Source organism: Crinia signifera, chromosome 3 (genome assembly GCF_055691185.1).
Source record: "Crinia signifera chromosome 3, ASM5569118v1, whole genome shotgun sequence".
In the NCBI taxonomy this organism is placed as follows: Eukaryota; Metazoa; Chordata; class Amphibia; order Anura; family Myobatrachidae; genus Crinia; species Crinia signifera.
The window spans coordinates 16,035,266-16,049,454 of NC_139219.1; the positions used below are offsets into that span (position 1 = coordinate 16,035,266).

Consider the following 14,189-nt stretch of genomic DNA (forward strand, 5'->3'; position numbering starts at 1 on the left):
TTGTGCATTGCGTGCCCTGAAGCCCACCATAGAGGCCTATTAACAACACACATCCTCACAAGTATTGTCCGTGATTCGTCTGTGAGTTTATTACACAGATGTCATTTACAATCTTCAATATTACAACCAAAGGCAACATTGTGGTAAAAGCTATATACATATACTGTATATTTATAATTGTATAAGTAAAGAAAGACATAAAAAAATATCCACAAAACATATATTAAAACTGTATGTGCAGTGCGGATAATAGAGTGTTAACCCCTGCCGGGCCTGGATGAGCCGCGGGGGTCACATGATATTGAGAATGGAAGAGAGATAGGGATGGGGGTGATTTTTGATGAGATTATTGCCATATAGGGCAGGAATGTGATATTGTGTCCACACTACCCGGCTGTTGTGTCCAGATTCAGTATCATTCCAGAACCCCGAGGTGGCGTACCAAACAGGCATAGAGCAGAGCTGTCAAAGGGGGAGCTGCTCAGGTATTGGCTGGCACTGCTGAGCATACACTGACCACATTGGCTGAATGTCTGACACTTGACAGGTCTGTGAAGGTCCCGCTACATGATCCCCCAAGTGAATGAGTCCAAAAGAGTTCCTATCGGCTCTCCAAGTTCTGGTCCCAGAGCTGGTTCCTCGGCTGTTCCCATATTAGGACATGTCTATTTTATTTTATCGGTGGTAAAACCTCTGACAGTGCTCCACATACTGTAGGGGGTCTGTGTGCAAGTTAATAATATCTGCCCAACCAAAATAAAGACACATGAGGGTTCATTTACTAAAGTATGTGTTTTTACAAGTGAGAGATGTTGCCCCTAGCAACTAATCATATTTTACTTATTAGTAACCTAGCGCCTTCTAGAGCAGGGCTTCTCAAACTATTGAAGTCTGGGACCCGTCAGCCAATAAAAATGATTACAGGACTCCAGCAAGTTACTGCAGACTCGCCAGCACATGCAGGGCTGCCGACAGCGCCTCCGCGCCCTGGTAAAAAAAGAGAGGCGTGGCCAATGTGAGGGGGTGTGGTCACATCCCTGTAAAAGTAAAAATTTTTGCAGGGGTGCAGGCGGCCTACCGTCCTGCAGGTGGGACAACCGCTCAATAAGAGAGAGGACAGGCTGCTGCTGCAGCTGCCTCTCTCCCCCGCTCAGCACACAGCACTAATGCAACAGGGAGGCAGTGGGTATTGGTGGATGGAAGAGGGTTTTAAGGATATGGAAGAGAGAGGCATTGAGTGCTTATTGAGTTTTCCCCTGTTCTTCCCTCCACAGACATACCATAAGTCTGTGCTGAGTGATTCCCTCATAATTCCCTACTACTGCTTCCCGGAACCGCCCCTATTGGTGCCGCGGATGACCCATCTCCCCATGCTACACTTACAAGAGGTTCTTCACAGATTCAGAGTCCTGCTTATGAAGAGCTGGCTCCTCTGAGTCTGCCTTCCGTCTGCCTGTCTTATCTATAAGATTCCTACAGCTCAGAAACCCCAGAATTCTGGAGTGCCCTCGCTGCCAGCCGTGTGACCCCTGTGGATAACTGCATGTATATGAGGGGTCCAAGAGTGCAGCCTGCTTGTGGCAGTGGTGGGTGCTGGGTGGGGCAGGAGAGGCAGAGCACTGGAGTCAGGATTGGAGGAGCTGCCTGGTGACTCCACAGATCTCTAAGCCAGTGATCCAAGGAGTCAGAAGTGACAAACAAGTCAACTGATTTCTCATACTTTGGATCAATGGCTGAGAGATCAGAGGAGTCAGTCAACAACATGGAGTCCCGACCTCATGCTGAATTGGTCAGGATGCACTTTGGGGTCTGGGATCCACAGTTTGAGAACTGCTATTCTAGAGGATAATAGCTAGAATCTGGTTGCTATGGGCAACAACTCTCGCTTCTAAAAACTCACACTTTAGTCATTATACCCCATGATGTCTTATGTTGTAATGACTGTGAGTAGATGTCTTTGATTAGGAAAATGTGTGTACAAGTTTCTGTGTCCCTTCCCTGAAAAGTGTCAGTCTCCTATAAACATCCTGACTGCCTGTGACTACTCCTGCCTTCTATACACCGCCTGTCAGCGTCTGTCACTAATATATCATCTGTCTGCCTGTGACTACTCCTGCCTTCTATACACTGCCTGTCAGCATCTGTCACTAATATATCACCTGTCTGCCTGTGACTACTCCTGCCTTTTATACACTGCCTGTCAGTGTCTGTCACTAATATATCACCTGTCTGTCTGTGACTACTCCTGCCTTCTATACACCGCCTGTCACTAATATATCACCTGTCTGCCTGTGACTACTCCTGCCTTCTATACACCACCTGTCAGTGTCTGTCACTAATATATCACCTGTCTGCCTGTGACTACTCCTGCCTTCTATACACCGCATGTCAGCGTCTGTCACTAATATATCACCTGTCTGCCTGTGACTACTCCTGCCTTCAATACACCGCCTGTCAGCATCTGTCACTAATATATCACCTGTCTGCCTGTGACTACTCCTGCCTTCAATACACCGCCTGTTAGCGTCTGTCACTAATATATCACCTGTCTGCCTGTGACTACTCCTGCCTTTTATACACTGCCTGTCAGTGTCTGTCACTAATATATCACCTGTCTGTCTGTGACTACTCCTGCCTTCTATACACCGCCTGTCACTAATATATCACCTGTCTGCCTGTGACTACTCCTGCCTTCAATACACCGACTGTCAGCGTCTGTCACTAATATAATCACCTGTCTGCCTGTGACTACTCCTGCCTTCTATACACCGCCTGTCAGCGTCTGTCACTAATATATCACCTGTCTGACGGTGACTACTCCTGCCTTCTATACACCGCCTGTCAGCGTCTGTCACTAATAAATCACCTGTCTGCCTGGGACTACTACTGCTTCTATACTATCTATCTACCTGTGATATCCTTCTGTGTCCCATTCACCAACTGTCCAGTATTCTATACACCACTTATCTGCCTTTGATGCCTACTTACCCCAATTTTTTCAGTAGACACAATGATATCTCCCCAGCAGCTCCTCTCTCCTGTATATGAATTGTCCACAACCCCAAGTGGAAGAGACATTTTTTAATGGAAGTCGGTTTTCCTTCCTCTGAGATCATTGTGAACTAGAAGAGCAGACCTTTTATACCAGGCATGTCCAAACTGAGGCCCTCCAGCTGTTGTGAAACTACACATCCCAGCATGCCTTGCCATACTTTAGCATTCCCTAATAGCAAAACTGTGTCAAGGCATGATGGGACTTGTAGTTTCACATCAGTCATGTTCCAGCATGTCATACCCCTTTCCTAGAAGTATCATTTAGGATCTGACATGTATATGGTTGCCTGTGAGCTTTGCGTCAGAGTACAGCACTATATACACCTGCAGAGATGTCTATCAACATGCAACTCTACCCTGAAACTGGCTGTACACCCCGGCATGAAACCTGGTACTAATAAGCACCACATGTTAATTACAAATGTGCTACCCCCAACATCGTGCTGTGTAGCACCAGGGTCTTCTGTTTTATGTACATGGGCACAGACTGGCATTTCTGCAGTTGGAGCAGGGACACTGGTCGGAGCAGCTTCCACAAAGGGTTCCCAATAATACCAGGTACAGGGTTGTGTTTGCTGAGGCAGGATACTGGGCATTGTGTGTATTGGAGGAGTTAATGGGACTCAGCCACTAATGATCCGCAGGATTCAGGGTGTGCAGTGCCCATGTCATCTTTGTGGCCCTAATGGGGTGTCCCTTCTCCCCCAATATGTCTATATTATACAGTAGATGTCTTGCCTCACTCCTAAGTAAATGTAGGAAGAGATATAATATACATGTATGTCTGGGTCAGTATACACTGATTATATTGCTTCCCCACCACTCTCTGGTCATTCCATGTGATGTTTATCCAGGACTTGTGCATTATTACAGATACTATGTGCAATCACTACATTCTATAAGGGACAGTTACTTCAGATTTCTATATAAAAGCAGCAGTACTGCCCCTTTGTGCGGACTTCTGACACCCCTGTATATTACAGTCGTCTAGGGCATGCTTCAGCAGAATAAACTACCAGCGAAGTCACATACTGAACACATTATTCTGGGCATGAGTCTGAATGTCCCTATGTACTATTGTAACTTGTCTCCTGTACAGCTAAAGAAGCCATTACCCAGAATCCCCTGCACACTGTCTTAGAAGCGGGCCTTATATACTGCAAGTATAGGCAGGACAGGAATGAATTAGACACTAGTGTGATACTGGTATATAGTCAGTGGTTTAAAACAGACATTACAGGATGGGATCATTAGCGCCAGTGACTTTGAGTAGGAGGGCATCCATCCAACACAGAAGGGCTCGTTCTCAGTCAGAGCGAGCATCCCATTCCTTCCGCACTCATTTTATGGGGATGTGTCTTGCTGAATGCCTGTATTTGATCTGTATATGACGGATTCCTCTCACATTATATAAAGCATGCGTAAAGACTCGGCCTGATTCAGGGGTGGACTCAGCGTATATATATGCGGCGGTGCGATAAATTGCCACAGTGCCTGCATCTAAGTCACACTGCCTTCATGGTCTTGCAGTGGCGGTTGCCGTTAGGATGTAATCGCAATGTGATTGGCAGTCAGAGTGTTTGTGGGAGTGGTCACTCAGAAGTAGACGTGTCATGACATTTCAGGGGAGTGTCACAGTGTGCGACTGCAATCCCGTACATAGCTACAATGGTTATTCTGCGCAACCATAGGGCTACTGAGGAGGCCGATTATCAACCACTGTGCATCTGATGTCTGCATCTCCGTGCACAAGCGGCGCATCTCTGATCCCCTAGTAGGCGCTTAATTCAAATCCCGGCAGCTGAGACATTTTCATACATACCCAAAGCTGTGGCATATGGGATTGCAGTGGCTAAGGCATTCCTGTACACCTGTGAATCAGGCCCATAGACAAACAATATAAAATTGTGTGCAATCAATTGCACATTATGTACAGGAATTAACTTGGGCCATTTCCTCCTTTTGTGCTATTACTTTACAGTTTCTCCGGCTTAACTCCAGATTAAAAATAAAGAACATTTTTTAGTCAGAAATTCTGTGGTGACTTTTGGGAAATGATGGGGTTTATTCAGACCTGATCTCACGGCTGAAATTTTGCAGGCCGGGTGACAATCAATAGACTGCGCAGGTGTAAGGCTCATAGCACACAAGCCTGAGGACATCCTACGATAAAATCCTGCTAATTCTTTTAGGCCGTATGCCAAGTCAATTGACAGGAAGCCGCCGGCGTTTGGGGGTTGTAACCTGCTGTTTTCTGGGAGTGTCAGGGAAAACACAGGCGTGCTCAAATGTTTGAAGGGAAGTCGTGAGAGGTCAGCTCGGGCCCCGACTAGCCTGTTTCTATTTCAGCCGCAGAGTATGCCCTGGGCTGAGCACAGATTGCAGAATGCATAGTGCTAAACTATGCAATGGCTGACCATCGATATTTTTACATATCGATGGTCATCCATTGTGTTTGATTGATTGGCCTGTGAGCCAATCAAAACACGTGGGCGGGGCTTTGCGGGTGTCGGGGGTGGAGCTATGCTCCGTGTCCCGGCACTTTGAGAAAAAAAAGAAAAACATCGTTTTGCTGTTCTATCGATGGAGGGAAACCATCTGGTTCTCCCCCATCGATGGCAAAAGTATTCGACATCGGCCATGAACCATCGATGATTTCAAAGCATCGATGGTCGATGGCCATCCCTAGATTACACCAGTATCACACTAGTCATACCCCATGGGTGAGGATTAGCGCACAGACAATGTGTAGGTCGACAGACGTTAGGTCGAAACGAGCAAAAGGTCGACACCTGAGCACGTAAACCCCCAATTAGTGTAACTCTTTCCCTTGCTTCGGCCAGTCAGAGTCCATGTGGATGGTAAAGTATAAAAAAGTTCCCAAAAAAATTGCAAAAGTCTTACGCCGACCTTTTTCGCACGCTGACTCTTTTTGCTTGTGTTGACAATTTTGGCTTTGTGCATTACGACCTTTTGATGTCAACCTATTGACTGTCGACTTAGACAGTGTGTCGGCTATCCGGATACCCTCCAGGATAAGGTAACATACACATTTGTACCCATCTCGCGTGTTACACAAACATGTGACATGCAATAAAAAGCTTCAATGTAAGATGTTTAAAAGGTGAGAAATAATCTTCAGCTTCTGTGTATATACAACCTGAAATTCTCCATGCTGGATATACGTAGAGTGGATGCTTTACCTTGCGGAGTGAGGATAAATAAGAAACGCGTTGTGTCTAACCATAGTGAAACGCAAGAGAACGGTGAGAGGACGTCCATAGTGTAGGCAGAAATCCCACCCACTAGCATTTGGTTGCAGGTCATTCAGGGTCCCTGACCCCACAGTCACCGCCAGTGCCAAATACTGTTCTGTAGACTGTCCACCAGTGACCAGCGTGGGTAGACAACAAAACACCGTGATGAGCTATGAAAGGATGGACAGTGCTGATCAATGTATGAACTATTGCCTAATAATGCGCTCCAGTCCTGTAGTGGTCCACTTGGTACCTCACATATAATCCCTGATTAAGGTTGTATTAAAGATCAGGATGAAATATTACTGGAATTCAAAGATGCCCGAATTGTCCAGGATTTTGGTCACATCTGCCCTGTCCCATTTAGCCCTTACCTACTGTACATCTCCGTGGACATTGTACAGGTCTGTTATGGCTCGATCCATCCAAGTCTCTAAATGTCCTCAAGACTCCATGGGTCTCAGCGTACCTACGTTATAGCATTGTCGGTTCCATGTGTTTTAGCTTATTGTACATCGTCTACGAATCCATTTATTTGTGGGTTTTTAACACATGTGCTTCAGAATGGAATTCTATACCATGCTTTCACATGTTACTGCGCTGACCACGATCATCACATCAAACTTATCTTCTGGACTTGTGATGTGATGACGACAATGGAAAATCCTAGATGTTTATAAAGTTCCAGGAAGTATCACAGTGACGTTTCTACACAAGACCCATTGCGGTGGAGACGCCTGTGGTCATGGTTTGTGCAGCCTTCGTTGCGGTGGACAATGAGGACGGGGAAACCTAGAGCATCCTGGTATGGAGGGGGTTCCTCCTCTTCCACTGTGACTTGACTGGACAGCCGTGTCTGCTCTGTAGGGGCACCCTGCTCATTGAGGCTTTCACTGCGACTCTGCCACAGGCAGCTGCGCCGAGATCCGTACAGACGCGACAGGGAGAAGCGGCTGCTGCTAAAGGGAATCCTGGGACTGCCGTTGCAGATACTGAGGGCACTACGGGAGAAGATGGAGGAGCTGCTGATAGTATGGTGGCATCTATCACAGTTCTGGCGATAACCTCTGGTGTACCGGCAGGTTGTGTAACCCGAGGAGATGCCCACCAGATCCATCAGGACTGCTTCAGAGTAACTTGGTACCAGCTGCTGGTTAGACCGTATATGCCACTCTAGCTCTGTGCTGTCAATAGTGTTAACCCGTGGCATTCGCCGGCACAAGGTCCGGTCATCAGCTGGTGTCGCCGGTGTAAAGTCAAAGCCAAAGAGCTTCTCCACATGATAGTGAACACATGAAGTGCGGTACTCATTCAGGACCCTTAATGGCCAGGATAGTGTTAGGAGACCAGCTACCCAAAAAATATAGTGGGACACATACCAGGGAAGGTTGTCTGGGTCAGAAAATGCAACCATATATTCCTTGAAGTCCACATTTTTCAAGTGCATTCCCTCTCGAGCTTCCATGTAGTCATCCAGGCCCTCGTTTTCTGTGAAGAACCGTGCCCTCTGCGTAAGGTATGAGTTCTCAGACTCCACATTGGCAAAACTGAAGCACTTGGTGAACCTCAGCCGTGTAACGGGGTAGCTATCAAGGTCGGTCAGGTCTTTAGAGACATCCTTAACGCCACAGTTGGTATAGTCAAACTCCGATTCTGCCACATGAGTATTGACACGCTCATGGTACACCTGAGTCGTTGTGTATGCATCTCCGTTCCGGTATCGAGTTACCTGTCGAGTCCTACGTACATAGTGATAGCTGATGGCCTTCCACCAAATACATGGCGTGGCCTGCTGCATTCTCTGTACCCTTTCCTGCACGCTCTCCAGGTCTACCTTATACTGCAGCTCATTTCGCGTGTAGCAATGCCAGCATTCCACCAGGTATACCACGTAAAGCATGAGGAGAAAGGCCAAGGGGATGTAGATATAGCCGTTGGAGCAAGGGCTGTCATGGTACATCATTGAGTTTCCTTTATAGGCGCTGTCAAAGGTCAATCGGGTGACTTTGGTCACATGGCACCAGGTCATAGCACCCATGCAGCCATAGATGAGGAGAGACAACAGAAGACATTTCCAGTGAGACTCCCGGCACAGCGACTTGCTGAAGGACTGCTTCACTGGTCTTTGCTGGGAAGATAACAAAAGAGAGAAGCAGAGTTATATATGAGTGTAACAAATTGCCTCAAACATGGAATTACGTTATCATAGCTTGCAACATTACTCATTCCAAGAGAGACAAATCGCTCTGTTCCCGGACTTCTGTTTTAATTTATGATTTCCATTACCTTTCTTAACAAGTATCTTGTTCAGCACAGGTGAAAGCAATCATAACATCAGGGGAAAGTCCAGGAACAGAGCTTTTTGTCCATCCTAGATTGGGTCATATTAGGAGGAGTGATACAATCAGACTAGTTATAAGTGATGAATTTACCATTATTTACCATTTCTAAACATATTTTCCATATTCACTATACACAACAAATCTAAACTACTAGTTTATCTGCAATCACAGCAATTTTTCAGGCTGCAATCTGAGCTCTCAGATTCTGAGATTCATACACCTGAGTGATGTCACTAAACTGAATGTATTTCTAATTGGCAGTAAGCCAGAAGGGAGTGGGTTACATTTTACAGAACTATGCAGTGTAGTCAGCAGAATAGACATATACATATATATATAGCAGGGCTGGGCAACACCGGCCCTCCAGATGTTGATGAACTACACATCCCAGCATGCCTTGCATCAGTTTCAGCATGGCCACATAGCAAAACTAATGCAAAGCATCCTGGGATGTGTAGTTCATTAACATCTGGAGGGCCGGTTTTGCCCAGCCCTGATTCATAGACATAGAGGTGGGAATAAATCCACAATAAATACAGACCTGACAATGGGCCCATTTTATCATTACATGTTCGCCTCTTTTTCCCTCAAAACACCCGTTTTGGGGGGTTAGATGCAAAAAATAAGTAGGAGGTCCGCAGCGGGCAGTAACGATACCTGCTAAGATCCTTCCATTCGGAAACGCAGGTGCATCTGTCATAGGTTTCTATGGGGGATGCGATAAATGATGCCATCAGACTAATCACCTTACGTATGTGCTCCTGACAGGGACATCAGTTTTTTGTAGTTTTGTTTTTAAATTATAATAATAATTAAAATTACATTCAAATTAAGGGCATATGGGCGGCTGTTAGGCACTAGTAATGAGGATTAAGGTTAAACTGCAGGGGTGGGGGGTTAAAGTTAGGCTGTAGGAAGGGAGGGTTGGGGGGGAGCAGAGGGAAGGTAAGTCGGGATTCCCGCTATTGTGATACCAGCGTCACTATTCTGACTGCCAGCATCCTGCCCACTGGTTATCTGTATTCCGCTGAGAGGGAGACTGTCATAGGAAAAGGATGGAGCCTCACCACAAACTTTTTGACATGGAGGTGTGGAGGGCACCACCTTCCTACCTGGCACAGGGCACTATAAGGTCTAGTTAGGACTACACATTATTAGAGGAACACACGGTTATCAGGAGATAGCAGGAGTCTCCCGTGCATAGATTACATCCAAAGTAATAAACACAAGAAAACAAGTCAGAGGTGTAGCACAGAACGTGCAGTCAGAGGTGTAGCGCAGAACGTGTAGTCAGAGGTGTAGCGCAGAACGTGTAGTCAGAGGTGTAGCGCAGAACGTGTAGTCAGAGGTGTAGCGCAGAACGTGTAGTCAGAGGTGTAGCGTAGAACGTGTAGTCAGAGGTGTAGCGCAGAACGTGTAGTCAGAGGTGTAGCGCAGAACGTGCAGTCAGAGGTGTAGCGTAGAACGTGTAGTCAGAGGTGTAGCGTAGAACGTGTAGTCAGAGGTGTAGCGCAGAACGTGTAGTCAGAGGTGTAGCGCAGAACGTGTAGTCAGAGGTGTAGCGCAGAACGTGTAGTAAGAGGTGTAGCGTAGAACGTGTAGTCAGAGGTGTAGCGCAGAACGTGCAGTCAGAGGTGTAGCGCAGAACGTGTAGTCAGAGGTGTAGCGCAGAACGTGTAGTCAGAGGTGTAGCGTAGAACGTGTAGTCAGAGGTGTAGCGCAGAACGTGTAGTCAGAGGTGTAGCGTAGAACGTGTAGTCAGAGGTGTAGCGCAGAACGTGTAGTAAGAGGTGTAGCGCAGAACGTGCAGTCAGAGGTGTAGCGCAGAACGTGCAGTCAGAGGTGTAGCGCAGAACGTGTAGTCAGAGGTGTAGCGTAGAACGTGTAGTCAGAGGTGTAGCGCAGAACGTGTAGTCAGAGGTGTAGCGTAGAACGTGTAGTCAGAGGTGTAGCGCAGAACGTGTAGTCAGAGGTGTAGCGTAGAACGTGTAGTCAGAGGTGTAGCGCAGAACGTGTAGTAAGAGGTGTAGCGCAGAACGTGCAGTCAGAGGTGTAGCGCAGAACGTGTAGTCAGAGGTGTAGCGTAGAACGTGTAGTCGGAGGTGTAGCGCAGAACGTGTAGTCAGAGGTGTAGCGTAGAACGTGTAGTCAGAGGTGTAGCGTAGAACGTGTAGTCAGAGGTGTAGCGTAGAACGTGTAGTCAGAGGTGTAGCGTAGAACGTGCAGTTAGAGGTGTAGCGTAGAACGTGTAGTCAGAGGTGTAGCGCAGAACGTGTAGTAAGAGGTGTAGTGCAGAACGTGTAGTCAGAGGTGTAGCGCAGAACGTGTAGTCAGAGGTGTAGCGTAGAACGTGTAGTCAGAGGTGTAGCGCAGAACGTGTAGTCAGAGGTGTAGCGTAGAATGTGTAGTCAGAGGTGTAGCGCAGAACGTGCAGTCAGAGGTGTAGCGCAGAACGTGTAGTCAGAGGTGTAGTGCAGAACATGCAGTCAGAGGTGTAGCGCAGAACGTGCAGTCAGAGGTGTAGCGCAGAACGTGCAGTCAGAGGAGTAGCGCAGAACGTGCAGTCAGAGGTGTAGCGCAGAACGTGCAGTCAGAGGAGTAGCGCAGAACGTGCAGTCAGGGGTGTAGTGCAGAACGTGCAGTCAGAGGTATAGTGCAGAACGTGTAGTCATAGGTGTATCGCAGAACATGCAGTCAGAGGTGTAGCGCAGACTGTGGAGGATAAGAAAATGTTCCGAAACATTGGGGTTACTAATGCCATGTGCCGGCCGCACACAGGGATTGTATATTACATGTAGGCTGGTTCCCACAGCCACCACTGACCCGGAGACAATGTTTCACTCTAGAAAATGCAGCATTATTTATACCCGATGATTTATGTGTCTGTATGCAGCCGGCCTTTGGGACTTATTCTTACCTGTACGATGGCCTCATGAGTGTAATACTCACCGAAGACATTCGCACAGGGGGTCTGGACATGCGCAGACTCCCCACCATCGGAACGTGGACCTGTCTGATCACTACTGAATCAGCCCCTTTATGTGTTATGTCATAACCACAGGATCGTGTGTCAGTATTCAGGTATAAATAACAGCCAAAGTCTAACAATTGGTATAAGGACAATGCTGCTTACATCTGGTGGCTCTATGTGGCTTAGGGGCCACAGATGCCCTAAACCACTCCCGCACTGACCTCTCCTGGGGCTGGATTTTGCCGTTGTGATCTGATGGTGTTTGCGTTGGATTATGCTGATGCCCCCTATATCCAGCACATGGGACACCCGGGCTATACCTATAGGACAGATCCACGGCACAACGAGAAATGCAGAACTGGTCGCTCTATGTAAAATGCCTTAATTGCTCTGCTTAAACGTGGCCTCTAATCCATCGCATAATCCCCCAAAAACGATTTAGGATTAAACCAGTAAAGTGGTTTGATGTGTTTAACACCCAGATGCAGTTATCTGACAGATATATCCTATTCATAAGTATATCATACATTGAACTGTATGATAGAAAAGGTGCAAATTCCATGATTTACTTCGACTGCAGCTGTCACAGAAATGCTGCATCACTAGCGCAAGGAGAGAGAGAACAAGCTGCTGCAGCTGCTCCTCTCCACACTTCAGCACGTCCCATTTTCTTGGTGCACTTATTAGATGTTGGGTGTCCCCCCCTGCTACCCGCTGCCCATGCACACAGCGTCTGTTCATGGCAGGCTGGGGGACAGGGGTTATGGCCAGCAGCCCACAGAGCTCTATCCATACCTCCAAGGTGGCAAAACGGGGGCGTGGCCTCACGGGGCATCATCCCACAAAGCCATGCCCCCTTTCCAATAGGCCACACGCCCTTACCACGGCATCTGGAGTCTCACTTTGCATATCTCCGAAGTTGGGAGGTATGCCAATGGAAACTGCAAACCAGCTCTGTTGGAATGTCAGGTTTGGGAGAGACCCCTCTTTATGGCCCTTTCACACGGCACCTTGGACCAAGGATATTGCCAGCGTAATGACCCGGGTTGAGGTGCCTTATAACCCAGGTCGAGCAACCTGGAAATTCGACACGTTTTATAAGAAGGGTTAAACTCGGGTCATCCGCTATAAAATGGGTGTCTTGGGCAGGGCCGGTGCAATGCACTGGAGTGCCCCAGATGGAGGGGCACCCCAGCGCTCACCCGGCCCGGCGCTGGCCGCTCACCAGCTCCATGCCGCGGCTGCAACACATTACAATCCTCCCCCGCGCGGCCGACGCACGGGGGGTGATGCGATGCGTTCGCTACATAGGGGGTGGTAGAGGAGGCTTGGGTAGGATTGCCGACTGGCACGATGCGCCGCTGTAAGGTGCCACGGGGGGAGGATGTTAGGATGGCGGGTGGAAGGGCGGGGGTGATGCGGCGGTGGCCGCCGTGTCGGTGGGAGTGGGGGGAGAGGAGTGACAGCTACATCCAGCGGGGTCCCGGCTCCCGACTACCGCCCTCCAGTGGCCGGTGCCCTAGGCAAATGCCTAGAGCTGCCTAGTGGTGGCGCCAGTCCTGGTCTTGGGTTTAATACGAATGCGCCAGACCCAGGTCGGACCCGGGATCGCAATGTGAAAGCTGCATATTTGATTTTCTGTCCTCTTTACCCTTTGTGGGAAATCATATCCCGGACATAAGAAAATACAATTTAGTAAAGATGAAATTCCTCTACTAGAACCAGACCACAAAGAAGCTGAAAGCCCCACTTTGCAATCAGTATTCCCTATAGTATATCATCAGCACGAGGAAAGCAGACGCTGGTGGCACCTAATTACTCCGGAATGAGATCCTCAGAAGCCCGGACTCCTCTTCACTAGAACACATCATAATCTGCAGACAGAGAGATTATAAACTCAATTCTCTCATATTAAAGAGGGATAGAAAGGATTATGTGATCAAAACCGGATAAAACAATGCAATAAGTCTGACATTCCCTCTCCAATTAACACCCACGCTATGGGGGCCATTCAACACGGATCGGAACGGGTCGAATTCGGCTCCGTTCTGACTGACTTTTATTTCCTAAGGGGAGAAAAATCATTATATCAGCGATCATCGAATTATGTCTCTCCCCTTTCAGCCGCATGTGAGGGGTTGTAGTCACGTACATCCGCTTGCATGTTACCGAGGGGATTCGGCAGCAGGAAAAAAAATGGGGGGGGAGGGCGGTGGTACAGGGCTTGGTAAGCGGTCAACGACTGCTGCTTAGCGAGCCTTACTGAATCATGCTCTATAACCGCCCATACATGCAGCACCATACATTAACATCAGATTACTTTTACTTAGAGCCTAATTCCGACCAGTACACAATACGGAGTCACCCTTTCACTCACTGCTGTCACCCTATCCCTGGTGTCATACTCTCCCATCCGGCCACTGCTGTCACCCAGTGCTGTCACCCTCTCCCCGATATCACCCTGTTACTCACTGCTCACGCTCTCCGTGATGTAACCCTCTGCCTGTCACCTAGTGCTGTCACCCTCACCCCGGCATCACCCTGTCACCCACTGCTGTCACCTTC

The 14,189-nt window shown here is 48.0% G+C and overlaps 1 protein-coding gene across 2 annotated transcripts in view; it reads right to left on the reverse strand.

The window, feature by feature from the left end:
- Positions 1 to 668: 668 nt before the first annotated feature.
- The window catches only part of TMEM151B (transmembrane protein 151B), a 40,316-nt gene continuing 26,795 nt past the window's right edge, over positions 669 to 14,189 (reverse strand). Inside the window, exons 2-3 of one of the 2 annotated variants that reach the window (XR_014471553.1) lie at positions 2,735 to 8,439; positions 669 to 2,667 (exon numbers count right to left, since the gene is read on the reverse strand). Coding sequence is in view for 1 of the 2 variants with exons in the window: in XM_083175377.1 (XP_083031503.1) it covers positions 7,006 to 8,439 (1,434 nt within the window). In the remaining variant the exon portion in view is untranslated. Of the gene's footprint in view, positions 8,440 to 14,189 lie in introns of both variants that reach the window. The other variant, XM_083175377.1, reaches the window with a different exon arrangement.